The sequence below is a fragment of the Lutjanus erythropterus genome, chromosome 12 (assembly GCF_056507025.1).
Source record: "Lutjanus erythropterus isolate fLutEry1 chromosome 12, fLutEry1.hap2, whole genome shotgun sequence".
In the NCBI taxonomy this organism is placed as follows: domain Eukaryota; kingdom Metazoa; phylum Chordata; class Actinopteri; order Lutjaniformes; family Lutjanidae; genus Lutjanus; species Lutjanus erythropterus.
In genome coordinates this window covers 32,989,446-33,017,336 of record NC_139328.1, presented here as the reverse complement: position 1 = coordinate 33,017,336, position 27,891 = coordinate 32,989,446, and the positions used below count along the sequence as shown (strand labels likewise).

The 27,891-nt window shown below is 38.8% G+C and overlaps 1 protein-coding gene across 1 annotated transcript in view; it reads left to right on the top strand.

The window, feature by feature from the left end:
• Positions 1–27,891, top strand: part of LOC146318276 (astrotactin-1-like) — a 425,337-nt gene that overhangs the window by 132,529 nt on the left and 264,917 nt on the right. The window contains exons 3-5 of the mRNA XM_084732515.1: positions 9,926–10,176; positions 11,617–11,759; positions 19,768–19,917. Coding sequence (XP_084588641.1) covers positions 9,926–10,176; positions 11,617–11,759; positions 19,768–19,917 — 544 coding nt within the window. The remainder of the gene's footprint in view (positions 1–9,925; positions 10,177–11,616; positions 11,760–19,767; positions 19,918–27,891) is intronic.

Below are 27,891 nucleotides of genomic sequence, written 5' to 3'. Positions count from 1 at the left end.
CTGAAGTAATTGACATTTGACATCTTATTCTGGTTTGCTCAGAGATGAATGAAACAAAGACGGTACTTAACATTAAATCTGTGTATATTTATACGCTCAGTTATCAAATTTGTAAATTCCTTCCTTCATATTAGAAACAACAAGAATCAAATTAATCCTATTTTCCAACAATAAAGGTATCATGTGCCAAAATTTAAACGCAGCACAGCACTTTTTTTAACTCTCATTCTTCATGAGTTGAGTAAAAATCTGAGCACTTCTCCTTTGCCAAGATAATCCATCTATCTGACAGATGTGGCATATAGAGAAAAATCCCTCCAGAATTTGGAATAGAAATAGTATAAAATACCTGATTTCACGGCAGGGCAGCTTTTCTAACAGATTATGGCAAATTGGCAAAAAAAAAAAAAAAAAAACTCATTAAAAATCAAATGAGGCAAATTGATCCAGGAAGAATAAACCCACACTCTGTTCTGAGTGTTCCAAGTGAACTTACCAAAAAGGCTCGGGATTACAAAAATTTTAACAAAATATGCTTTATTTGTAAATGAAATGCACTTGGGGGGTAGTAAGCAAAATCATTTCAGAGCTGCCAGCAGAAAATATTAACATATAAAAGTGCGCAGAGCACTGACACGTGTCAGTTATTGCGTTCTTTTCAGTAGTGAGCAGTAGTAGTTCTTTTCAAGTTCGTTCACTGAGACTTGCATGTGTGACATGGGAAACCGCTATGATTGGCAGAACTCACGGGAAGCTACAAAGATTGGTCAAATTTGCGGAAAACTTGCAGCGTTTGGAGAAAATTGCAAGGTCGTGCAGAATTAATGGGGATTGGTTGACTTTGTATGAATTGCAACATAACCATCTCATAGAGGGACAAAAGACGCTCATTAAACAGATTAATGCACAGGTGTGCTTTGGACTGGTCACAATAAAATGTGCAATGCTATCTGTAAAAGACTGAATTCTGGATATTTGACATATGGCTACAGACATGGCAAAGCCATGACCTGCCCTACTTTGCTTCTTATTGGCTGCCTTTGCGAGTTGGTTGGATTTATGTATACAAGGAGTGACTAGTTAGAATAGGGTAAGAGCCAGGACAGACAAGGACAGGTCATGACTTTGCCCTCCTGGGGATCTGCAGCCCTATGTGAAATAGCCATAGCTCAGTGCCTAATAAACATCTATTTTCAAGAGTGGCCAAGGCACACCCGTGCCATAATCCTGCTGTTTAATCAGCATCTCCATACCCCACACCCGTCAAGTGGATAGATTATCTTGGCAAAGTGCTCACCGGCACAAATTTCAACAAATTTGAGAACAAAATTTAAGAGAAATAAATCTTTGCAAAGAGGAAGTCTTGGATCTTTTACTTTAACACATGAAAAATGGGAGCTAAAACAAAATTGTTCGGCCTACATTTATCTTCTTGTTCAGTGTGTATTAAAAATGTGATCCATGAACCTTTTAGAAATATCTGTCATAATTAGCAAAAGCGCCCACCCTTCTGTAACAGCTCTGACAGATTGTTGCTCCAGCGTACCTCTCTCTTCTTCACTGTCTACAGCGGATGCTGTTCAGAAACATTTTTCAGTTTTTCATCTCCCTCTTAATCAATACAGATGTCTGCACAGGTGGCTTTGTGTTTCTACAGTGGCAGAAACATGTGGCATCACCGCTCAAAATGGCAATTACATCCACAACTACGGTTCGAAGAGGCAGTAATACCTGGATTTCATCATTTGGAGCAGTTGGCTTCTGTGTTGCTTAAATCAGAATGAATGTAATGTGAGGTTATACTGCAGGGTCATGTCAGGGTCATCAATTTATTGACTTGTCAGGAGAAATCTACAACAAGCCAAAAATCTTATATATGTCCCATTGTTGCCTTGTAAAATTGTGCTAACAGATAAGCAAAATACTGAATGTTTGCACCTCAAGCAGACGTGGAACATTAATATTCATTTGTCTTGTCTCTTGCAATGTCTCAAATGCAAGTCTAATAATCAGAAATGAGTAGAGCAGAGTTTCCAGGTATCTGTACTTTACATGAGTATATCTTTTTTTCCAACTTTTTCTTTTACTCCCTACAATTTGACACAAATATCTGTATTTTCGACTCCATACATTTTCAAAACAGGCTTGTTACTTTAGTTTTAATGCCAGACCAAAACCATGTAAAAAGGCATGATAAAACAAAAATCAAATAAAAACATAAGATGCATAATGATGCAAAACACGTAACAAGATACAAACGCCACTTGACCAAAACAATAAAAAGATGTAGCAATATGAAAACAATGTAAAAGGTGGACAAAGATGGAAATAACGTAAAGATGTAAAAACACATAGACGACATAACAAGACGCAACAATACAAATATGATACAATAAGACGTAACATGACAAAAATAATGTAAAAACATAACAAAACGACAACGACGTAACCAGGAAAATGACATAAAAGATACGTTTATCTTGTTTTTATCTTGTAACTGGATGTAATAAGACAAAAATGACATAAGAAGTCTAACAATATGAAGCAAACAGAGACGGAGACTTGAATGCAGAGAAAATGTGAGGTTCCGTCAGCTTTGTACAGAAACACCTGATAGAAATGTCCCTCAGAGAGCAAATTTTTTCCTTCTAAACTTTGAGTACATTTCAGTCTGTGCCCGTTTTCACTTTTACTTGAGTAAAGAAGTTGAATCAGTGCATTTACTATTACCAGAAACTTTTACTTCTACTTGAGTAAAGTATGCATGTACCTTTACCACCTCGCTAAAAATCACTTTCTTGTGGCTCTTTTGGTCATCATCTCACTGGCCAGACGATGGTTTATCCCAAGCGTAAAATACTAGTATTTAGTTGTATGTTGGAGAGGAGAAAAAAACAAATCCATGTGTGATGTTGGAATTTCTGAATTAGAATTAGAATCTCCTAATTTGTAGTTTTCAGGGAGTGCTTGGTGTTACCCAAAACATCCATAATGAATAGCAGACTAAATTAGCAAACAACCACATAAAGAAGAGTTGCAAAGTAAAAGTGAGTCTAAATAGTTTTCCTGTAAATTGTTTGCAAAGTAACATCTCACACAAATGAATGCAGCAGCCTCTGAGAAACTGAATGCCATAGTGTCTCTGAAAAGACAAAGTAAACAGTTCCTTATCACACTCTTAGTCAAATAAGATTATTTGAAACATTGTAAAGTTATGTGAAATGACTACAGTCAAACAGTTCATAGACTACTTTTTTTTAACCAGCCATTGATCAGGTAGGATGGAAATCGATAGGACTGGTGAGACCAAAACCAAGAGTTTGGTGAAATTTTTTTGTGCAAATGTCACTATAAGGGAATCCTTTCGCATAACTTATAGTAAATTGACCCGTTGTTAATGAGAAAATAGTCATTAGTTCTTTGAGCATTAATTATGTGTTAAAGAAACCTTAACACTTTTAAAAGACTAGAGGAGTGCACTCAGTGGAGTGCAGATCCGCTTCAGGAAACAGATGGTGAAGCACCTACTGCAATGCCAACACAACTGCAGTTATGTAATGTAAAGTTCCTCCAGCATTAACATGACCTCTGCGTATGTTGGCCCTACCTGAAACAACATGTCAAAGCGAAGCAGCTGTTGGTCACTTGTGGCCCCTAGCTGCTGGTACAGAAGAGTAAGGAGTCAGCTGTCAATTGTCACACAAAACAGAGTAGTCAAAAGATAGAATTACTGCCTCACAGTTGTTTGTCTCCACCAACCAGTCAAGTTACAGTTTACATCTATGTCTGTCCACACTCACATTTTGAAGAAATTACTATATTGACCTGTAACTTTGAAGAGATTTAATAAAATGTGTTAATGTGTTTGCAAAAATGGAAGTTCTCACCATACATGTGTGATTCCAGTGAATAATTTCTAGTGAGAAACATGCTTCACTTAGAGACTATTTTCACAGAGGACTAATAGAGTGCTGAACATTATGATGTCACAGTGAAGTTGACCTTTGACCTTTTGGATATAAAATGTCATCACCTCATCATTTTATTCTATTTGATATTTGTGTGAAATTTTGTAATTCTTGAGTTATGGCCAAAATTGTGTTTATTGAGGTCACCGTAACCTTGACCTTCAACCACCAGAACTGAATCAGTTCATCTGTGAGTCCAAGCGGATGCTTCTTCCGAGTTTGAAGAAAGTCCCTCAAGTCATTCTTGAGATATCTAATTCACAGGAATTTGATGACCTGAGACCACAATACTGTAACCGTGGCTATCACTGGTGTGGAGCCATAAAAAAAAAGGTTTTTCAAGGTTTTTCAAAAATTGTTAACCACAGAGGTCGTTCAACGTAAAGCCATGAATGAATGAAAATAAGAAATCGGCTGATCAGTTCAGTATTATTTGAGATTAGCTGCGGACAAGCTTCTGTTTTAGCACGCACGCAGGGCAATGTTTGTATTATCGAAATGTTTAAGCTCAGTTTGATATTGTTTAATACCATCTTGAAGACCATACAAATGTATACTCCACCAACATTCAGTTTTCAACCAGGAAATATGTCTGTGCCCTGTAGGTAACACACTGATGTATTTACTGTACAGTCACTGTTTGAGTTTGAATAGGGGACTTCACCAGTGACTTTCAAAGTGCTGAAAATTTAATCATTACAAACCAAATTACTCTGCTCTCCTTTTTGACCACTGCGCATGCAGATTTACTGCATAAGTGGCCCATATCATGGTGTCATTTGTTAATGTCCTTGACTATGCAGATTAAGCAAACAACTTATGCAAATAGGCCTCCACTTTTGCCAATTTAAATTAATATGAGCAACTGAAACCCTCATTTTTATTCAGCCTCAGAATTCCTAATATGTTTGAAAAGGGATTTTTTATGTAAATGACTGATTAAAATCTATTTTTCATTTCATCATTTTTGCTTATCTTTCCATAATTCTGCCTGTTTGACTGAACTGACACAGTTTAATTTGAATTGTTTTCATTCTTTTTAAACCGTCTTTTCTCACATGAACCTTGTTATTCTGGTGGCGTTTTGGGCAGACTGTTGTGCTGCTTAACATCTGATGTTTGCTTTTTCCATAATAATTTGCACCGGCCTTGCAACTCTCAAATGACAACTGACATAAAAGTGGGGGAAAGGTTCAGTCTCGGATTGGTTTGTGTCGAGGGAAGCGCAGCACAGGCAGAAACATCTGGCTGGAGGGGGAACTTAAACACTTCTTTGTTCTAATTTTAAATGGGCATGTAATTTTCTGACTGAGGGATTCACTCTTTTGGCAGATCTCTAGTGGCAAATTGCTGCTGTCATTTTCTCTTAATGCTGTCACTTTGACATTTTCACAACTCTTTTTGACATTTCCCAAATTGCACAATGTATCTGATGCTGCTTTCAGTTCACAGCAGGGAAGAATCAGATTAGGAGTGGAGATGTGGTAAATTGCCCATGCTGTACATGTAACATAATGGGTCCAAAATACAGTCTTCTGTGCATTTTATCTTTTTTCCTGTCACTTCTACTAAATTGTCCTTTTCTGTAAGCTTAAAAAAAAAAGCAAATAATGAGATTAGATAAAGGAAATGAGTTCAAAAAAAAAAAAAAAAACTGCTCTCATTGCCTGTCTTCATGGAGGAGATATGGTCTGATATTCAAACTGACAATCGCTGTCTCTCTCCTGTGTTTCCACGGGCTGTGTGCTTTTGACTTGCCTTGACTTTGATCCATATCCCACTTCTTGGCAAGATTCTCTCACTCTGCTCTCGCCTCTCTCCCCCCTCTCTTTGACTCCCTCTCCCCGTCTCTCTTTCTCTCCGGTTTCTGTCTGATTCCGTCTCTGTCCCGCCTGCTAACCTGTCCTCGGGGCAGGCTCAACGCCCTTCATCTGTCCATCTTGCGCGTCCATCTACGCCCACAGGTGCTGGTGTGGACGCCGCCGCATCGCTCAACCCCACGGGCCAGCTCACAAGTCATTAGAATCAGAGGGAAAATGAGAAAAATGAAAGTGGTCATGTGGCCTGACCCAGTCATCTGGTATCAGCTTTTTCTTGAGTGCTTGTATTAGCTGATATTCAAAGTCACGATCGACTTCTATCTCCAACGTTTCCACAGGCTGCGAGCAGAGCTTTTGACAGGCTTATGATTTTTTTCTTGAGCCAGAAAGATGAGCTGTCAGACTATCACACAGGTTTCAAACACACTGGCAGGTTAGCCAAACTTATTTGGCAGTGGAAAATAAAGCCAAACAGTAAAATTACCACTCTGTCCATTGTACACATGACAGTTCACAGACAGACTTCCTGTTTAAAATTAGACCAGTTGTACAGTTTTCCAATGAATTTTACCAAAATTTTGGGGATGCCCGCTATGCTTACAGACAGTGATCCTCAGTGGGTGCCATAGCACCCTGAGGAGCAGCAAAGACAGACCAAAGTTGCTGCAACATTTGTATAAATGTCATTAATTTACATTCATACTGCTCGGAAAAGTGGCCGTATACTTGTCAGAATGGAAAAAAAAAAAAAAGCAATAAACACGGATGTCCCCACTTTAAAAATGAGGTTGCCAGACTTTTCTAGAATGCCCCCCCTGCAGAACCTGAAAGCCTCCACCCCCGCCATGCCAAAACTATTATCAGTCATTAACAGTAACTATGGAAGCAACTGATAGAAAAGTTTCAGGTTGAATTTTAGCGAAATAAAGGTTAGCAGGACAGCATCCATAAACTCTTGTTTCTTTTTTATTTCCCCAACATATATCATGTTAATTTAACTTTGTTTAACTCAGTTTTTCTCCCCGGTCATCCACGCCCCCCCCTGCAGTGGCTCTACATCCCCCAGTTTGGGAACCACTGGCCTAGAACGTGGTGCTGAGAACACAATAAGAATAGAAACCATGCACCATTTGTATTTGCATATTGTTAAACAGTGGCAGTTTGGTTACGTTCAGGCAGTCCTTTCAGGTAGTTGTGATGTAGTGATCGCAACAAGTAATGCAAATTCAACCAATCCCTGTGAATTTTGCGCAACCTTGCGATTTTGTCCAAACTTTTCCACAAATTTGACTCATGTTCATTGCTTCCCACAAGTATAACTCGAGTTCCATCAATTTTTGTCACGGGTACTCAAAAGAGCAGAAGGTTTGTCATTGTTATTAACATTCATCAATGCTCTGTGGACTGTTATTTTAGCATTTTGTGCTGTCTGAGCTCAAAAAGACTTTGCTTCTTTGTGGAATATCCTCCAAGGGCACATTTTGTTGAATTTTTTTGTAATCCTCAGCTTTTTTGGGAAGGTTACTTCGAACACTCAGAATAGAGTGCAGTTTTGTTTTCCCTGGAACAAGTTGCCTTTGAGTTTAGTGAGTTACACACAAAAAATCGCAACTTTCTTTTGCAAAAAATCCCTAAAAACATCGCAACATACATTGCAATTTTTTTTTAGAAAAGCTGCCATGAAATCTGGCATTGTAGGCTGCAACAATTCCAAAAACAGCCCACGAAATCCTGGAAGAACTGTCCATGTTAGGAGAAAGACGGGTTGGATGCACGACCCAAACGCAGGACTTTCACACGGGAGTCTCTTGTCCGCCATTTTTAATCGTCTTGCAATTGTCACAGGAAAAGGAAATATGAATTAACCATGTGTAAAACCAATCACGTTGCATACTCATTAGGCATAACAAGTTCTTCCCCTGGAACACTGCCACAACCAAAGCTTTAAGAAGTGTGATTAAATATGCAATTATACTGCGGCTAATATTGGTTGTGGTTGTGTTTGTCACAGAAATACAATGCACTGCCCAACATACTAGTTTTTCATTCATACAGCAGTCAGAAATAGCATTTATCAGAGAAATAATTGTCACTTTAAATGAGTTCAAAGAAATGTTTGTGTCCAACATCTGAGAGAACTGAACATCTGACTGTACAGTGACTTTATGAACAAGTTAAGGCGTCTTATGGCACATAAATATCTTCCATTGTCTTATTTTACAATGGATATATTAATATTGTTCCCAAAATCTTTGCATGCGAGCTAGTTTTGTCGTGGAATACATGGAAAGCAAGACATGTCAGTGGAGACAGGCCTACTGTCTGAGCTCCGCTTGATCTCTCCGTGCTTCAGGTCTCATCATCACCATGATGCTGCCAGACAACCAGCTGAGTCTCAGTTCAGTCTGTTCAGTCACCAGAAGAAGGGTCATAGCCCACAGGTTGTCTGTGCAAGCAGCTTTTTACAGCCTGTATTTCTGTTTTGTTTGGTGGTGATCTCTCGTCTAGCTATAACTTGAAGAAGTACAAAGAGCAAGAAAGTCCACATGAGGAAGAGGTGGTGGCAGATGGATTGGTCAAACGAACACAGGACTTTCACCCAGGAGACTGAAATTCAGGTCCCATGTGAACCCAAAAGTCAGCGTTGACTTATTTAAAGTTGTAACTTAAGTTTTGTTACATGCATGGTTTCCATCGCTGCAGTTAACTCACATGACACACTGATTTTTTACATAAACCATAATCTTTTCCTAAACCTAAACAAGTAGTTTTGATGCCTAAACCTAACCAAACTGCTTCTGTTTCACACCGTTAAAGACATACACCATATCGCTCATGTCACATACTTAAGGTCCAGTCTACCAGTGATCATATATGTAATGTCTGGAGTCATTAGCGATCAATCTACGCTGTTTTTTAGTTATGAGAATGTGTTGGGGAAGTTATACTGCGCCTGGTCAAGAAATCTTTTTGTACATAACTAGAGATCTTCCAGTAACATTTTATTTCTTCCTGATACCAAATCCAATATCTGAAATTGGCCAATACACGTACCATATTTATACAGCTGTATACTAAATCATGTATAATGCAGTGTGATTACTATCATTGTTGCATGGTTTGACTCAGTTTGAACCCTTTGTAAAACATATGAACAAATTACAAATGAATTCAAGGAATAATGCCATAGGACACAACTTCACCATCATAGGGAAAAAAAAGCACATAGGATGCTGCTGGGAAGAAGCTGGATCCTGTTTTGGTCTTAAAAAATGATGTGGTATAGGACACTTGTACTTACCAATACAGATTAGGATTATGTTTTGGCAAGAATCTGGCAATAAAATACATATCATGATATACGGGTTACAATTCAAAATATTGCAGTATATTCTCAAGTACTGTAAGCAAGATGATATATTGCTTTTTTAAAATCTGATTTTAAGAAACTGTCATTGTATAAAGAACAAAACACCATTATGTAGAACATTTGAGTTTAAAAAAAAAAATTATGCAACCAGGACAGGGAAGAAAGGTAACAGCACTGCTATATAGTGATCTGGGGTTTAAGCACAACATAAAATGATCACAGTACAGTATTTTGAGATTGATACACTATCACAAAATCTAATATTGTAATACTTTTTTTTACATTCCTAAATACAGATACCAGCATTTTAGGCAAGATAACTTTCCCAAATTGTCAAACTATTCCTTTAAAAATATGAAAGCAATTGCTTCAACAGCCTGGGGATTGATGTCAGTACTTTCAGTGTGGATATGGTTAAAGCTACTGACCCTTGCTGGCATCCCACACGGCCTTAAATGACTAGAAATCAGCCAGGAGAACTTTACTGTCAGTGCTCTCAAGGTGAAATAAATGCACAGCAGCATGAGAACCGCTGTCGTTTAAAAACACTGTAGGTGTTATTCACTAAATTGCATCTCCAACCTTTTTCATATTGTGCTGCTGGCCTCACAGCTTTCACTTTGATCTGTATTCTAGTTGGCAAGAATCTCTGAATCTGTTCTCCCTTTGACGCGCTCTCTCTCTCTCTCTCTGTCTCTCTCTCTGCTTTTTTCTCCTCTGCTCTTTTTTTTCTGTCTCTGCTCCAAATGCCACCCTCCTCCCCTCAGGGTGGGATGATCGCCCTTCTGCTGTCCATCCTGTGCCTGGTCCTGATCCTCTACACCCGCAGGCGCTGGTGTAAACGCCGCCGCATCCCTCAGCCCCAGAAGAGCGCCAGCGCCGAGGCGGCTAATGAGATCCACTACATCCCCTCAGTGCTGATGGGAGGCCAGGCCAGGGAGAGCCTGAGGAACTCCCGGGGTCAGGGGCCCAACTCCAGCGGTACCCTCAGCATCCGGGAGACACCCATTCTGGACGGGTACGAATGAGGTTTGGGTGGATGGGGATAAGTGTAATCTGAAACGGTTAAACCCTAGACTCTTAGAAATAACGGTTCCAAAAGGGTTTTTCCTGAGGAGCAGAGGTTCTACCAAGAACCAGACTAAGACTAAAAGTTGCATTAAGAACCCTTGTCATCCAGAGAACCCTTTTAGGAAATAAGAGTTCACTCTTTCATCAAGAAGTGTTCTTTGTACCGTAAAAAGATTCTTGGTAGAACCCCGTGCATGGACTCTAGCTAAAACCCTTGTAAAATAAAAAGGTTCTCCATAGGATTCCCTGAGTGTGCTCTAGCTAAATCCCTTGGAATACAAAAGGGATCTTGGTAGAACCCTCTGGTGCATTGTAGATAAAACCTTTGGAATCCAAAAAAAGGTTCTCGGTAGTGTGTAAAAATGATAACAGTGGACTCTGAGGTGCTAACGTAAGCCGTAAAGGGTTCTTTGGCTTGTTCCCACAGTTGAACCCTTTTTGGTTGCTGTTAGAACCTTATAAACGTTCCACTTGGAACCTTTTTTTGAAAGTTCTACCTGGAACCCAACATAAAGGTTTATTCCTTAGAACCATCAGTGAAAGGTTTCACATAGAACCATCTCTGGGGGTTCTATCCAGAATCTTTTCACCTTTTAATGGTGTTAACAATAACCCTCTCATGGGGTTCTCCTGAGAACCTTTTTATATCCCAAGGTTTTCATCTGAAACCCGCCCAAGGGGTTCTACTGAGAACCTGTTTATATTCCAAAGGTTTCATCTAGAACACATCTAGAGGGTTGTACCGAGAACCTTTTTATATTCAAAGGGTTTCATCTAGAACCCACCCAGGGGGTCCAACTGAGAACCTTTTTATATTCCAAGGGTTTTATCTTGAATCTAGCCAGGGGGTTCTACCAAGAACCCTTTTGTATTATAGTAAGAATTTAAACAGTATTTGAAGAATTCTTTCTTTCAAAAAGGGTCCTTTGGATGAAAAGGATCCCTTAGTCTAGTCAGACCCTTTCTTCATAAAATGCATTCTGCAGAGAATGCAAATGGTTCTGGGTACTTCAGCTCTGCAGGTAGAACCCTTTTAGAACCCTAATTTCTTGTGTCTGAAAATAAACAGGTTGTGTAACTGCGATGAACAGTATATGAATGTGATTTGTTTATTACATTTTACACTAACGGGAAGGTTGGAATTGTTTGAAACCTAGAAAAGCAGCTGATGTAATACAACCTGCACACAGCAGACTTATTTCAAAGTGCAGACATCTGCAATGAGTTTTGAGGCTTAAGATTAAAAACCTCCTTACCTTATCAGTAATCCTGTCACACTTTGAAATCTTAACTGCTTCATCAAGCACGTTAGCCGCTTGTGATGTTTATTCTAATTTAGATAAGTCAAGATAATAACAGTAATTGATTTCTACTTCACCGTCCCCAGGTATGAGTACGACATCACCGACCTGCGTCACCATCTGCAGCGGGAGTGCATGAACGGTGGTGAGGAGTTCGCCAGCCAGGTCACCCGTACCCTGGACTCGCTCCAGGGCTGCAATGACAAGAATAACATGGACCTCACACCTGGTGAGTTGAGCGACGCACAAACAGTCAAGTCAGAGAAGACAGTGTGGGTGCTGTACATCCACAACAAACAGCCTTAAAGGGGAAATTCACCAGTTTTATGTGGATGGCTTTTTACGTGGGTGGCGTAAATGTAATCAAGAAAGCTGTGAGCGCATTTTAGCGAGGGAAGTACGAGCAATTTTGATTGCGTCCTCAGTCCAGTCAACATGTTTAATAGATTGTGCCTCTGATTGCTCTGAAATGGTCACAATCCTGTCGGAATTCTGAACAACTTAACTTGACCAGTGGAATATCAATTCTGATATTATATGTGACAACCAGACATTTTGTTGATTTTGGTGCTGTTTATTTCAACATTTGCAGCTTAATAACTCGTATGGATGACTGAGGGAGACCACTGCCTCTGTTGCCGAAATACGCACACAGCTTTTTGATGATGTCGTCTGTACAAGGGTCTATTGGCACAATAACTTCCTCAGTGCGTGCAGCATTGAACAAGAAAGACCAAGTTCTGCTGCTCACTGAGCTGTGCTGGCAGGGCCTTCATGCACCGAGATGGATTGCACGTGAGCCTCGGACACATGGGAGAAGTTAGGCTTCAGAGCTTTCTGACAGAGGTCCTGCTGATTTAACCCAAACCATGATTTTCTCACTGAGTCTAACTGGCAAGGACTTTCTGACACAAAGCCTTTTAAGGTTTGAAACATAGAGTTAGGTGACAAAAAGGTCTGAGGAAGGTCTCCAGCACACCTCTGTTCGAGTGAGGAGTAAATCTTTCATGAATAATAATGCACAAACATGCTCTCTTGGGGTTGGGGTTGGCGTTGGCAATAGCATCGCACAAAAACTGCCCATGCAGAAATTCTCTGAAGCAGAGTCATTCAGTTCCTGTTGGCATCAGAGGGCAATTTGACCAAAGGCATCAGAAATCTATGCTGAAATAGCCTCTATTTCTTTCCATAACATCGACTACATCACTGAACACGTCATATGATGGCACAGGTGCTGGAAGAAAAACTGATTTCTTGGTCATTATAGCCTAGTACTCTATCAACACTGTTTGGATATTCACAGAAAATGTGGTGAAATAACTCCCTAAAGCTTGACTTATCAATATTTTTTATGTTAAAAATGAATCTGGTAGCCTGTAATGTGGAGGAGGTCAGTCATAGTGACAACTAGCTTTCCAGATAGTTCCCCCAGGAGTGAAGGGAGAGTAAACCGGAGCTAAAAGGAGTGTCAATATTGGACTTACATTTGTTAGGTGGCCAGACCCCAAATGAATGCTAATGCTAATTCCCAGACCCAAACCACAGACACACGCGGTTAGCAAAAACTGGGGCATTTAGCAGCTTAAGAACCCTCAGGAGGCGGTGGAGACAAAAGCAGGTGAATGTAGACCTTTTTCACTGCAGATATTTTCACTTTGCGTTGCAGGAAAAGCGCAGGTTAGACAATGTCACCAGCAATGGTCCAATTCCATTACATATCCCAGTAAGCCATGATAGCAAGCAAGTATGCACAATACCAGGACCCTAAAATCAGCTAACCTAAAGGCAAGCAGTAGTGCTGAATGTTAAATACCTACATGTGCTTTTACTGCTATGACATTCTGTCTGCTATGAAAAGGGTCTATTTGACTTACAGGGTAAGAAAATCACCAGCAAATGAATCATAATATTGATACTCATCTGCTGGACATGTTTCTGTGGTAAGAATTTTGACAGCTTCAGTGTCGGAATCCATCACCTGTGGTCTGGGTTCAACTTAGCCTCTGCAGGGGAGCGCCCAAAGTCTTGGGACTTCCAGTGTACCCAGTTTATATCCAGATAACGGATATCCAGGTCAAGACTACCTCTTTAATGTGCTGGCCGTTGCTAACAGTCTAATTAGCAACTTGAGATGAGATACGTAGTTGATAGTTTGTTTGTTTTTTATTTTTTACCAGCATGATACCAAAGGCTGCTCAAACAGCTGATCAATAAATGAATGAATGAATAAATATTTTATTTTCGTGTCTGGTCATTCTCCTGACCCCACATGGGGTTATTCAGACACATTAACTACAAAACAACACATTCTGGAAGTCCAACATTATCAAACAGCAAAATACAACAGTAACGGCCAGGCATGAACATCATTCCAGTATAAATCATAATCCCTCTCAAATATCGCTTAGGGAGAAATCCCACAATACAAACTCAGTAAAAACACACAAACACAGCCCAACAGTCGCAAGGAAATCTAACCAAGAGCAAACACTCTATATTTAATCCAGTTCTTAAACCAATAAAATTGCATTTTTTGAACATTAAATTCTGACATTCATCTGTTAAATGTTACTCTTCTCCTTCGTTCCCATGCTTTCAGAAGAAACTCAGAAAATGCAAAAACATTATCAAAAAGATATTCAATTAAAGTTCCATTCTTTAAATCTATCAAATCAAAATCAGGAGCATTTTTTTCAAACCTATACTCAAACAAACTACAAAAGGAAACCAAAATGCTTCCAATATCTAAGTCATGTCCCTTGACAGCAGATTCTGCAGTCATATGCACATATATGTGGTGACATGTCCCTTTAAAGCCAGGTTTTAACAATATTTAATGCTTAAGCTAAATATAAGTTGTTATTTCCAGCCAGCAAAGCACCCAATGGCGTCTGTGTTCTTGATTCTGACTAGGGCTGCATGATATGGTAAAAACTTTTATTTTCTGTGGAATTAAAATCATATTATTTTAATATTGAGCTTAATCTGGCTGAAATTGTGTTTTTTGCTTACAATTTTCATTTTTACTGCAAAAAACGTGATGGTGTGACATTGGTTGTGGTTCATTATGATGCTGCTTTCTCAGATATTTCTCCTTTTTGTAGTTCTGTGATTTGGTTATTGCACTCGGCCATATTGCAATTTTGAGTTGATTTTGATTAATTGTGCAGCCCTAATCCAGTGTTTGCTTGCTTTAGAGAGTAAATGACCTGATTAAAACTTGGAACACTTTGAGTGGGCAGCAGAGGAAAAAGGACAAATCATTTGTGAGATCATGGGGGCAAGCTTCTCTGGAAAAACAAGCAGAACTTCCATCTTATCATCATTGAGCTGTAAGGAATTTTCTGCCGTCCGATCTGTAAAGACGTTAAGACAGTTTGGGTTTCTTAGATAACGTAAAGGCCTCATTAGGTTTAAATAGAAAGTTGAGTTTGAATATCATCATCTGCATATAAACGATATATGATAGGGGCTCCAGAACAAAGCCCTGTGGGACACCACAAGACAATGCAAAGAAATAAGATGAAAACCTATTTAACACTGTGTCTGATGTGTCCACCCATTCATGTAACCTCTCAGTCGGGGCATGATGGTCTACGGTGTCAAATGCAGAACTGAGGATAGGAAATACTAACACAAAAAATCATCAGCAGAAAGTTTGTTTAATTACAGTAATAACATTGATGAAATAACTCTGAAAACCAAGGTTACCTAGAGAGGTAAATACTTCTTCTGTGCCTATCAGCATTTTTAATCATTTTAAATTACAAACTAACAAGATTCTGTTGTGGTGGTTTCATTTATTCCATTAATAGTCTTATTCCCCCCCTCCCCCACAGTTCTACATTTTTTAATAAAAACAAAGCAATAAGACCGTGTACCAAAAAGGTTACATTTGTTAGTACTGAGGAGGATACAAGTGTACAAGATAAATTGTTTTCTAAGCAGGGAACGGTATAATTACATTAACACAGTTGTAATAATTGAAACAGTCAGCGTGAAACCAAAGCAAACTAATTGGATTTTTAATTAAATACCAAAACATGTGTTTTTTTTCCTCATATAGGTGGGAAGTAATCAACAAAATGAAGGCCTGAAATTGTAGTTTCACAAACAGGAAGGCTTCAAACGCTCTGTCGATGCAAAAGACCTTTGAAAAATCAGGCAGTAAATACAAATGAGGCATGTGTTCAACAGTTTTCATCATGAGTGTAAGAACATTAGAACATGACTGATGCAGCACACCAGATATAACTATCAAACTGCAGGTATTCTTTCAAAGAGTTTATTCCTCGCACTTGAAACAGCCACAAGGCTTATGTGCTTGCCAAGAATTTGTTTTACAAGATCTATTTTTCATAATCAGTGGACGCTGGAGTTGAGTACCACTCCCATGAGAGTTGCTCTATGAAGTAGGGAAGTTTTGATGCAGGTAAACCCCCTGAATTTCAATTAGCTGCGGATCCGCTGCTCAGATTCATCAGGAGATCGGTTGTGGTGATGGCACTCCAGGACTGTGTTCTCATAAAACCCAAACAAGCCCGACCCCAGAGGTAATGGAAGAGGAGTAATCCTGTGCATTATGCATTTAAGTTGGTCAATGTGATGGACTAGAGAAAGAGAAAAAGCAGGCAGCGGGATATGCATGGAATACTAAACAATATAAACAACTGGAGAGGTCACTCAGAAAATAGCATGGGGAAATTTGGACTAAAATAACAAAGATTTGAGTAAATATCTTCTGGCTGTCCTGACCTTTTGTCTTAGAATAATAGAATAGTTATGAATACATAAACAAGTATCACAATTAAGTCATGCCTAGTTGCACAAGTCTGTATTGTCTGTAATGCTTCAACATAGCACCATTTGCCTCGTGGCAGCCACTCAAATTCTCTAAATGCTAAGGAAAGGAGCCTCAGTGCCTCATTTCTATACTAAACAATTCATCATTTCAGTTATTTTTCAAGCAAAAAATTAAACATTTGCGGATTTCAGCTTCTTAAATGTGAGGAACTGCAGCTTTTCTTAGCCGTTCTTGACAGTAAATGTAAATCGCCTTGAGCCTTTTTTCACATTTTATGGACATTTCAAAGTGTGAACGATTCATTAATTACTTGCGCAAATAATTGGCGGGTTAATTGACAATGAAAATAATAGTCAGCTGCAGCCTTACACTGGACCACACTGGACGTGAGGAGAAAATGTTGTCCCACCATTTCTTGCATTTAAAGTGATGCACCATTGTGATGCACCATTTATTTTATAGCTGTGGCATGAACCCAAAGGTATGGAAATCTTTGCATGACTGGTTAAACTCTAAATCCGTAAATATAGATTTCCTCTCTTTCAAATCTGTCCAATTAAGAGTTAGTATTCTGAAATTCTAGTTAACAATGCTGTGTCATTTTTATAACAAAATACTATATACATGAAATCTTCCACTTTACAAATATATAAAAATAATTTAAAGCGTGTATGCCATGAAACTTTATAATATTATGTCTGAATATAATTTAAAATGGCCATTTGAAAATGTAAGACTAGCCTGTAAATAAATACAAGTAAAATGGGGAGCTGATTTTTCTGGATTATAAACTGCCATATCGTTTACTTTTCTCAACCAGTTTCAATGAGTTGATTTTATATTCTAGGGTTTGTGATCTGCATGAGGAAACCTACATCGCAGAATATAACACAAGTCACTGAAATTCGGCTAAGGAAAGCAAATGTTATATAGTGTTTTTTTTTTTTAATCCAGAAAAGCGCATTTACATGTGCTTTTGTTCACAGACCAGTCTTACCTGGTGTGTACGTCTATGGGTCAAGGAAGAGTGTGACTTTTCAATTGCAACCCTAGGAAGCCAGTAATAAAGATGTTTTTGTGTACACAGTAACCAAACTACAAGGAAATTCTGTCTGAATACTAATCAGGTTTATAAAAGGTAAGCAATTCTGCCACGTTACTTTGGAACGCATGAAGCAAACAAAAGAAACAATGTACAGAAAAGAAAACCTTCTGGTTGGTTTGGCCAGTGATATCACCATGACATCACCAATACCATAAAAATCAGGAAATGCTTGGCACATGGTGGATTTTTATAGGAACAAACAATCACAAACTCTGTCTTCAGATACTGTAGATTTTGTGATTTTTCGGCTCTGTTGCACGCCTGTCCATCCTGGAACGGGGATCCCTCTTCTGTGGCTCTGCCTGAAGTTTCTTCCATTTATTTCCCCGTTAGAAGTTTAAGGGACTTCTAAGATTTAATTAGGTTTTTTATTTGAATTTCATCATTTTAGAGGCAAGGCAACTTGGTCTTTGGTTTCATCAAAAACCAGGGCAGCAAGGCCATTGAATAAAACTATGATTTTAATTCTACAGAAATAGTGTGTTTAATTTCAAGCTTAAGGATAATTTTATGTTTTTCAGTGTTTTTCCTATTTCATTAACAGTCAGTACAGGGACACTGTTGGTCAGAGATCAGTCTGCATCATGGTGCCATACTGAATAAAGTATAATATGTACTGAGTTAGTATCTCAAAAGTTTGTGTAACAACTCTGGTGAAAACAGGAGGCAGAGTTGGGTTCAGAAAAAAAGCATGATCTTTACTAACAATCCAAAAGTCATACAAAGGCATGCAGTCCAAAAGAGGCAAACAAAGCAGAGAGGGGGTAGGCAAAAATCCTTAAGTCTGGGAAAAAAACAAGCAAAGTCTAAAAACCAGAGAATCAAACACTTGGAGAGATCGCTAGAAGGCCATGAACACAACGGAACAAAGGAAGGAAGCATGAGGAACAGGTGAGTATACAGTATATACACAGGGATGACTGTGGGGATAATCAGGGGCAGGTGAGTTATTGGCACTGGAACACAGGAAACTACAGTGACAAGAGAGGCCAGTACTTCAAAATAAAACAGGAAATAATCATGACAAAATCCAGAATGTAACAGTTTGAGAAACTTTCTCAAAATTATGACTTAGTATCTCAAAATAATGAGAGACTTTCTCAAAGTAGACACTGAATAATAATTAGAAAAGTTCTTGTTATTTTGAGGCACTAAATCATTATTTTGAGAAAGTTTTCTTTTTTTCATCATATTGGTGATAATAAGCTATGATAGGGTGAGACAGTGCGTGGAAAGCAGCACATTTAAAATGGAGATGTTACACAGAGAAGATGAGCATGTAAATCTTGAATCTAGTCTGTCAGTAAGACTCCAGTCTGCAGTGTAAACCGCAGAATTGTAGATAAACATTATGCTTCACTGTCAGAGAAAATTTTTATCACGTCGACACTTCTGTCCAGGTTTGCCTGCTCCATTTCTCACACTCGTCCTGAACGCTTTGTCTCTGCTGCGTGTTACATCACACTTAAATTTTCCAGCAGTTTATACCAGGCTCAAAATCCAACCTGCTTCTGGTTATATGTGTAGCGTTTCACCTGATGTTGCCCAGGCGGTATCTTAACTAAAAACACTGGTGTGTAAGAACCATATTGACAGGAAAGAGGCAGAGGAGAAAACAGCAAAATCAGCAGGGGCAGTGCGGGCGGGGCACTGAGGCCGCTGCGGCAGCAGGAAATACAATTTTTTGAAGAGCATAAAGCCAAACTGAGGGGCCACAGCGGTCAGGGCCACAGTGAGTGGGAGTGTAGAAGAGTTCAAACCCACTCTGTCACAAGTTCCTAGATATTCCTCTGCAGGTCGAACCCTCTCAAAACACTGGGATTCATCCTCTTTGGATCATAAATAAAATTTCATCAGGCTAAAAACCTGCATGGAGTGACTGAAAAAATAATTTTGAGTCGAATTATTCCTTAAAGGATACTTTAACAGAAATCATGTTCTATAATAATAATTTTATTGTTTTCCTGGAACTTCATCTCTTAATATTTACCAAAATAGGTCATTTCATCCTGTGAGACTTAAAGGCTCTCTGAATTTTCCCTTAATGAGTTTTAATTTCATGCCAGCTTTTCTCGGTCTTTAATTTTGGCTGTTTGACTTCTCCCCCAGTCAACAGCATGTTGGATGTGTTTTCTTAGCATTACTACACTTTATGCTCACTACACTGTGCTTTTAAAACCTCCCACATCCATCCAAGAACATCGTGTCTTTCCAAGTGGCTGCTTTCTCGCTTTATAGAGAAAGCTTTCAGTTTTTGCCTCCACTATTACGGGCTTTTTTTTAAAAAAAATTTCCCCGCTTTTGTAATTATGTCCTGTTTCTCCACAGTGAGTGACAACACCAAGCTGGCCCTGATGAACAAATACAAGGACAACATCATCGCCACGAGCCCCATCGACAGCAACCACCAGCAGAACACCCTGCTTCCGCACAACACCTCCACCAGCCAACGCAAACGTCTCTCCAGCAACACCCGTGGTGAGTCACTCTCTCCCATAGATTTAACCTTTGACGGAGAATAGGAGAAAATAGATCAGCACCGCTCTACCCACTGCCAGCAGCAACAGCAGTAATATTGTGTAGCTACAGTGATTTGTTTTTATGTCTGGTGAAAGCCTGGGGACTTTAGAGTTGATGATTATCATGTTTTAATCCAAATTTAACTATTTAGTACACTTTTTTTACCATTTTATTTTATGAAGGACTTTTAAAAGAATCCAAACAGAATTGGAACTAGGCAGTTTAGTGTGAAAAAAAAAAAGACTCAAATTTGAATTCTGCTCAGGAAAACTATGTTATCATGACATTAGAACTAGTATCCATGGTTTTCCATTTGTCAAAAGAGGATAAAACATTTTCTGGTCATATAAAATTGTCTAACATCACCAACTAACACTGACTTGCAATAATTAGTCCATTAATTGATATTGACATTATGGATTAATCTGACATTTATTTTCGTGATTAATAGATGAATCACTTTGGTTATAAAGTGTCAAAAAATGTGAAAAATGTTCATCACCATTTCCCAGAGACTAACGTGATGTCTTCATAATACTTCTTGTGTCCAACCAAGAGTCCAGAACCCAAAGACTCTTCATTTACTGTAAAGGATTAATGATTATCAGAATAGTTGGCAACTAATTTTCTCTCGATTGATATATCGACTAATCATTGCAGCTCTATTTTGATAATCGATTGATCAGTTTGAGTGGTGTTTTCAAGAGAAAAAGTGAAATTCTCTGAATCCATCTTCTTACATATGAATATTTTTTGGTTTCTTCTCTTCTCTGACAGTAAACTGAATATTTTTGGGTTGTGAGTAAAACAAGACTTTTGAGGACAAAATTTTGGGCTTTGGGAAACACAGATTGAAATTTGTCACAATTTTCTGACATTTTAAAATGAACAACTATTAATCAATTAATTGAGAAAACAATTGACTGATTGATTGACTATGAAAATATTTGTTAATAATTGCAGTCTTTGGTGTGGCAAGACAAGACAAGACATTTGAGGACGTCATCCTGGACAATAATATACAGCACCAGTCAAAAGTTGGGACGTACCTCACCATTCACTTAAAAAAGAAAGTGCAGTCAAACTTTTGACTGGTATTGTGTATTATTCTGACAGTTTATGGACCCAACAAATGATCAATTAATTGAGAAAATTATGGCTACAAATAATAATCATTAGTTGTAGTCTACACAGGAGGCGTAGCGTGAGCAGCACATTAGCGGAGCAGCAGCAGCTTCTGTGCTTCATTTGTCTACACTGGATGTGTTCAGGCTCAGTATTCATTTGGTCACATGTTTTGGCAGCACACAGTCTTTGTGGTTACATATGTAAAATGGATGGAAATACTCGTACTTGTACAGCTGTTTTGACTGAAATGGAAGCATGTCTGTGTTCTGTCCAGCCTGTCCTCATCAGAAAAATAGGTATGGGTACAAATGCTTATTTAGACCCATTATTTTTGTCATGTGTGCAGGGACATTTTTTCAGTCATGGAAAAGCACACACACGCATCCGTGTGTTAATGTTGAAATAAACATGTTGCATAGTTGAATCTGAACCTTGCGTGGAAAAATCAGTATCTAAACCCGCAAAAGCCAAGAAGGAAAACATGTTTTGTGGTGTTTTATTCAACATGTTATTAATCAGTCCTTCCAGGCCTTTCTGGACATTGTTGTGGCTTACAATGCTTATTTCACAGCAGATTTTCTGAGAAATTTTGAAGCATATTACAATGTTTTCAGGTATTTGTTTGCAATGAAATTGCAGGAGTGAATGAAAACAAACAAACAAACAAAAAAGTTGAGGCTTTTTTTGTGGCGTAATTCATTAAAAATCAAAGGCAGTTTGTTTCAGGGAGAATAAACCTGCAGAAAGCTCAGGGCTACAAAAATCCTCGTCAAAACAGCAAGCACAAAATTATAAAATAAAAAACTGCACAGATGATTGATTAAAAAAAGAGAAAAAAAGACATTGAGTGGGTTCATTGAGACGCACATGTATGACGTTTGCTTGGCAGACTGCTATGATTGGTGGGATTCACAGGAAGCTACAGTGATTGGTCAAATTGCAGCGTTTGGACAGGTATTGCAGAATTCACAAAGATTGGTTGAATTGTTGTGACTGCAGCTTTCCAGAGGGACTGATTAATGATGCATCATATTACAGACACTGTAGATTCTCATCCTGTCTGTCCTGAGGAGCACCTGTCAATTTTCTCTGTGCAGCAGGCTTGTTTTCTATATCTTTTCCTCTGCAAGTCAGTAGTGGGTCAGTGTAAGAGAAGCACAGAAGCGTGCCAAAGGCTCTGTTTCCATTAATCCAGCGGCGCACGCAGATCGCAGTCCAGTGGACCCTGCCCAGTGCGTCTGGAGCGTGCCAAACACACTTCTGCTCCTTTCGTGGACAGGCTCTCACCTGTGAGCTGCACACAGGGCGGGATCCAAAAGAACACATAACAAAAATGACAGGTTTCACCTCTATAAACACAGCGCTCTCCGTCATGACGCATTGACAGTTTGGAAATCCTGTCGAGTTTTCGAAGCAAGAGAATCGCCTTTTGCATGCAGACCTCCAAACCTATTCTGTCGTTTAGGTATAAAGACGTGTTAGTTCCATCAGATGAAAGAGACTGACGCCTGAAAAACGCTGCAGAAACACCTCCTGTGTAGACATGCCGCGAGTGTTGAGCCTCTGGATGGGCATTTCCCATGGCATCGTTTGACAGACAACTGAGAGCTGGAGCTGCGAGGAGACACTCTGTCAGCTTCTGGTTCACTACTGATTGCAGCCTGCAAATGTTGAAATGTTTTGTCCTCTTTTTTTTTTAACTGTTTAAAAAAAATGGGAAATGGGAGTAAGGAAAGGATAACAGGATTGGCTACCGATTGGTTCAAATCTGCACACTCAAAAAGGAACCATCCCCAGCGTGAAAATATTTAAGTAAAAATGAGGCATGAAGTGGAGACATTAAGTTAGTGATACTCAACTTGTGACCCATGGGCCAAATCTGGCCCCTGAGAGGATGCTGGGTGGCCCTTAAAGAGTTTAAATCTGCTATTCATCCTGTTGCTGGCAGGAGCAGTTTATGTTTGTATTCATGAGTCCAAAATTTAAGTGAATGCATGATAGAAGAGGTTTCAGCTATATTTAATGTTATTAACATATGAAGTGCCAGGATTCCATAACTGCAAGAATGACCATAAGCCGTCACTTTGACCTTTGACATCCAAACTCTATCCTCTTATCAGAGGTTCATGCATTTATTCTGTTATTTTATATTTTTAAAAATGAAATAACACCAAATGTTCATTGCCTAAAATGTATATATATATACATATATATATATATATATATATATATATATATATATATATATATATATATATATATATATATATATATACATATGCCTGCCATCATGTGTAGTAAACCATAATGACTGCATATAGTCACACAGTATTTTTCTATTGGATAATAATCATCAGTGATCTGATTCAAATTTTAGATTAATCTAGAATTACTCAGAGTGAGAAACATGTAAATGTATTTTATGCAATTATAAACATTTTATTTTAACATGCTGGAAATGAGTACAAATATAAAACCAAAGAACATTGGAGACTTTGCTATTTGCAATAAGTAAGGGTACTTTGTTTCAAAATTTCAGAGTTTTAACACAAAAATTCAGTGAGTTATAAGTGCTGAGACAAAAAGTGTAACAAACAGCCCTGGTCTCCCCTACTTTATTTTTAATTAAGTCTAATTAATTAATTATTTGTGTTTAAATGTTGGAAAATTAAACATTGAGACCACTTGTGAAGTTTTATTGACAGACACAATAATAGTTGCAAGATGCATCTCTTTACTATAAGTAAAGGAAGTAATTTTTGTGATTTTATATATGTATATATATATATATATGTATACAGATAGATAGATAGATAGATAGATAGATAGATAGATAGATAGATAGATAGATAGATAGATAGATGTGTGTGTGTGAATAATGAATGTCGGCCAATACATTGATATCGGGATTTTTTTATTCCCTAATATTGGCATCAGCATCAGTCCCAAAAATCTAGTATTAGTCAGGACTTTAAATGTTACAATGTTACACCTTTTTAAAATGTTAAATGCTAATTTAGTTGATTAGTCAATGATTTGAAGGCAAAAACAGTCAAAGAAGGAACAGCTATTGTCCTTTTTTCATATTATCTGATAAATGATTTGAGTGAATATTATTATTTGTTGTTGTATATGGTTATTAACTGGCCCCTGGCCTCCTGTCGTTTTGTAAAAGTGGTCCCAGGGCAGAGCATGTTGAGTATTCCTGCATTAGGTGTTCACCTCGCAGCGATACTCTGATCAATGCCCAGCTGCACATATCTTTTATCTACAAATGTTTATCTCTCACAGCGACATAGCAGGCAAGAAATCATGGTGAGTCACTGAATGCCACCATGCGGGTTTAATCATTGACAACATCATGAATGCCCTTTGGAAAAGTCCCAAGGACCCTGAGACATTTTCAACTCATTGGACAAAGGTTATCAACAATACAGTAAAAAAAACAAGGCTGTGTTAGAAAAGTTAAACCGGGATGCATGAGGTCTTTGCAGGACACTGAGGATGAAGCCAATGTTGCGGCGTAATTCATGTTATCCTGACAGATGAATGCCCTTTGAAAGATGAATCAATAAAAATGTTTAGTGTGAATGTGGTTTGAATGTGAATCCTCAAACATATACATCTCTGTCTTTTTTACATAAATCAAGTCATATTTCTCTCAATATTCCCATCAGTATCAGTCTGGAGTACTTTAATCCATTCACACTCACCGCTGACATCACCTTGAACCTCCCATCTCTCCTCGCGATCACCTCTGCCAGCCCGAGCTGTGACAGTGTGGGAGTCGCACTGTACAGCTGGAGATTGAGAAACACCAGAAATGAAGAGGGGTTACCTTTGATGAGATGGAGAGACATTATCCCATTATGATAAACAAGAGAAAAAGAAGGCAGCGACATTTTCAAAATGTCATTTTGGAAATTTTCAGTTGACCTCGGACCATAATTCACTTTCCTCCACACTTGGCTGCCCCCTCATGCCTTATTCTCGGCCCAATTAAAAACAATTTGGTGGAGTTAGTCGCTGTGGAGACACTCCAGAAATAAACTTTTTGTCTAGCGATTTAAAAAAAACAAAAACACAGCAACACAAGCGAGGCATTCATTTGTGTGTTTTATTACAACCTCCTCCCATGTATTTGTGCTAGCAGTCATCCCTTTTAATTAAGTTTTCATTCATGACTTTTGGATGCCCAACATGACTCTTGGGACATTTTGGTTTCTTGATTCAGAAGAAGCAAAGGTGTACTTTTCTTTCTTCCTTCCTGACCTTGACTGTTTCAGAGCAACCGCCACGACTTCCCGGCGATGCAAACTCAAAATCAGAGAAACAGGGTGGAGGAAAACAACATTCAAGCAAAGCCTTTTATCAATAATAGAGGCTGAGAACAAAGACTGGATGCCCCGTACGCCCAACAGAAAGCGGCGCTAGGCACCGCTGGCGGCTCTAAATGGCGATGCCGGAATATTAAAAACGTCAGCGCCCAGAGACGCTGTAACATGGTTTCAGTGAACTGCAGACAACACAGCGGCGTTTACCTTCCCAGCTAGCCTGCGAGGCTTTCTACCAAAGTGATGAAAGAGTCAAAAGGTCTGATGCCGTCTTCAGACAGATATTAGTGCTGTGTCACCCTCCTCATTCATTTTCATGAGAACACTGTGTTGGCACGGCAGGGATTCTGACACAAAGAGGTCTGGTCTGGCAGTGTCATCTTGCAACAAGCCGATTTAACCCAATCAAATATTTGCAAGCATGCATTCCCTGTGATTACTTTGAATGTAGCATGGCTGGATTCTACTGTTTACTCTGCCATGATAACTATTAACACTGTGAAATTCAATCTCACAGTATTAAAGGAGGCTGAAAGTCACAATTTGTTAGAACACAAGTTTTCACAGCTCCTGTATGTGTATGTTTTACCTGATCAAGACCTTTAGTGGCGCTGCATATAATGACTGTTGTCTCTTTAAAGCAAAGGCAGAAGTTGAATGAAGCTGTTATAGTTTAGGTCGGGATGGATGTTTATGGATATTTAAAAGATCGAATATTGGTCAATATTGGTTTCTTCATTGTTGTCCAGCCAATAGGGCCGCCAGATGTTAAGTCATTTGGTTGGTGGACTTGTTTTATAAATTGCTGTGCAGTTCTTTTAGCATCTGTTTAGTCTTGAAACTCATAGTTGTATTATTCACATTGGAGACAGAACCCCTTTGTTCATTATTTGCTGTTTTGGATCTGAAGGTCTGCCAGTCTTGGTGGGTCACCACAGAAACTCTCTGTCTTTGTCTCTCTCTATCAGTACCTGATCACAGCAGTATTTAAAATAGCAGCACAAACCTTTCGTGTTGATTTTAATTTCTACAAACTTTGATGCAATAATTTGTGTCACTGAACAAAAGCAGATTTTCTTGACAGTGCTGATCTTTGAAGAAACAGGAAACCAGAGAGTCCAAACTGAGGAAACAAACAAGCTAGCAAGCACAAGAAAGCTGACTATTGACGCTTAGAGCTTTGAGCATTCTCATGCTGGCTTGCTAGCTTGCTTGCTGGCTTGCTAGCATTAGTAATTGCCTTGCTAGCTACACTAGTTTGCGAACCTTCAAGTAATCAACCTTCTAGCACAGCATATTTTATTTTGTGAAGATGCAGGGAATTTCTCTGGACTGCTCTCTGGTGTGACCAGGGCTTCAAGGTGTAGCAGATGCTGTTCCTTTAATATAGCTTTTCTCAGAAAAGTAAGACAGACAAAAATGAAATGAATCAATTTGTAACCCATACGTTGAGTGTTGGGCTCTAAAAATTGTGAGTTTGTTGCTCAGACTAGGGATGTTCCTGGCAACTAATTTCCCTGTCAAGACAGTAAGGAAACACTCGGAAAGCTGTGAAAATTGAGCACAATTTAGTAATTGATAACATGAAAGACTGTCTGAAAAATACTGTGTATTATGAGCCATTTGAAGCCATTAACTACAGTTTACAATCGCCAAATTGTATTTTAAATGGCACTGAAATGCATGCCACTTTATGTTGTGCAACACAAACATAACACATCAATCCGCATAAAACTGTAGAGGCAACAGTTACCTGACATTGTGCATTAATCGAATATTGATCAGTAGTTTAACCAACTAGTATTTCTGGTGCCGACTAGCAAGGGTTGTGACGTTTAATCGTGTAGTCTACTAATGGCGCACATCCCTAGCTCAGATCAGTTTGGCTACATTGGGGTAATAGCAGGGGTTAAATCGGACTGGGGGCGTCCAGGGCTCAGTCTTGACATCATAGACATTAGAATAAGTGGGCAGACCCACTGTGACATCACCCATTGGTTTGCGAACTACCGTTTTTAAGTCTATAGGGGTTGCCCCCTTGGTTTTTTGCAACCATAAGATGCACAGTACTGACAAGAACCTTGAACTGGTGGGTGATGTGTGGCGGTGCTTGGTTTCGGCTTATCCGTTCAGCAGGAAATAATGGGGACCTGCCTCGTGGTGATCTTTCTTGCATTGCAACTAAACAGTTCGCTAAAATATCTTTCTGAAAACATTATAAGCGAGAAATATCTGACCAGTACTGTGTAGTTTTCACAGTTTGATATGAGTTTTGGGAGGTTCCGTTAGAAACCAGGAATACGGTCGCAGCCACCTGGTCACAATCTTTCTTGTTTTACAACCAATCAGTACCCTAAATTACATTTCTGTCAACATTTTAAGCAAGAAGTAGGTGATGTAGTAACAGAATAATGATCAGCCTTTGCTCAGTACTGTCTAGTTTGTCAGTTTGATCTGAGTTTGCACTGGA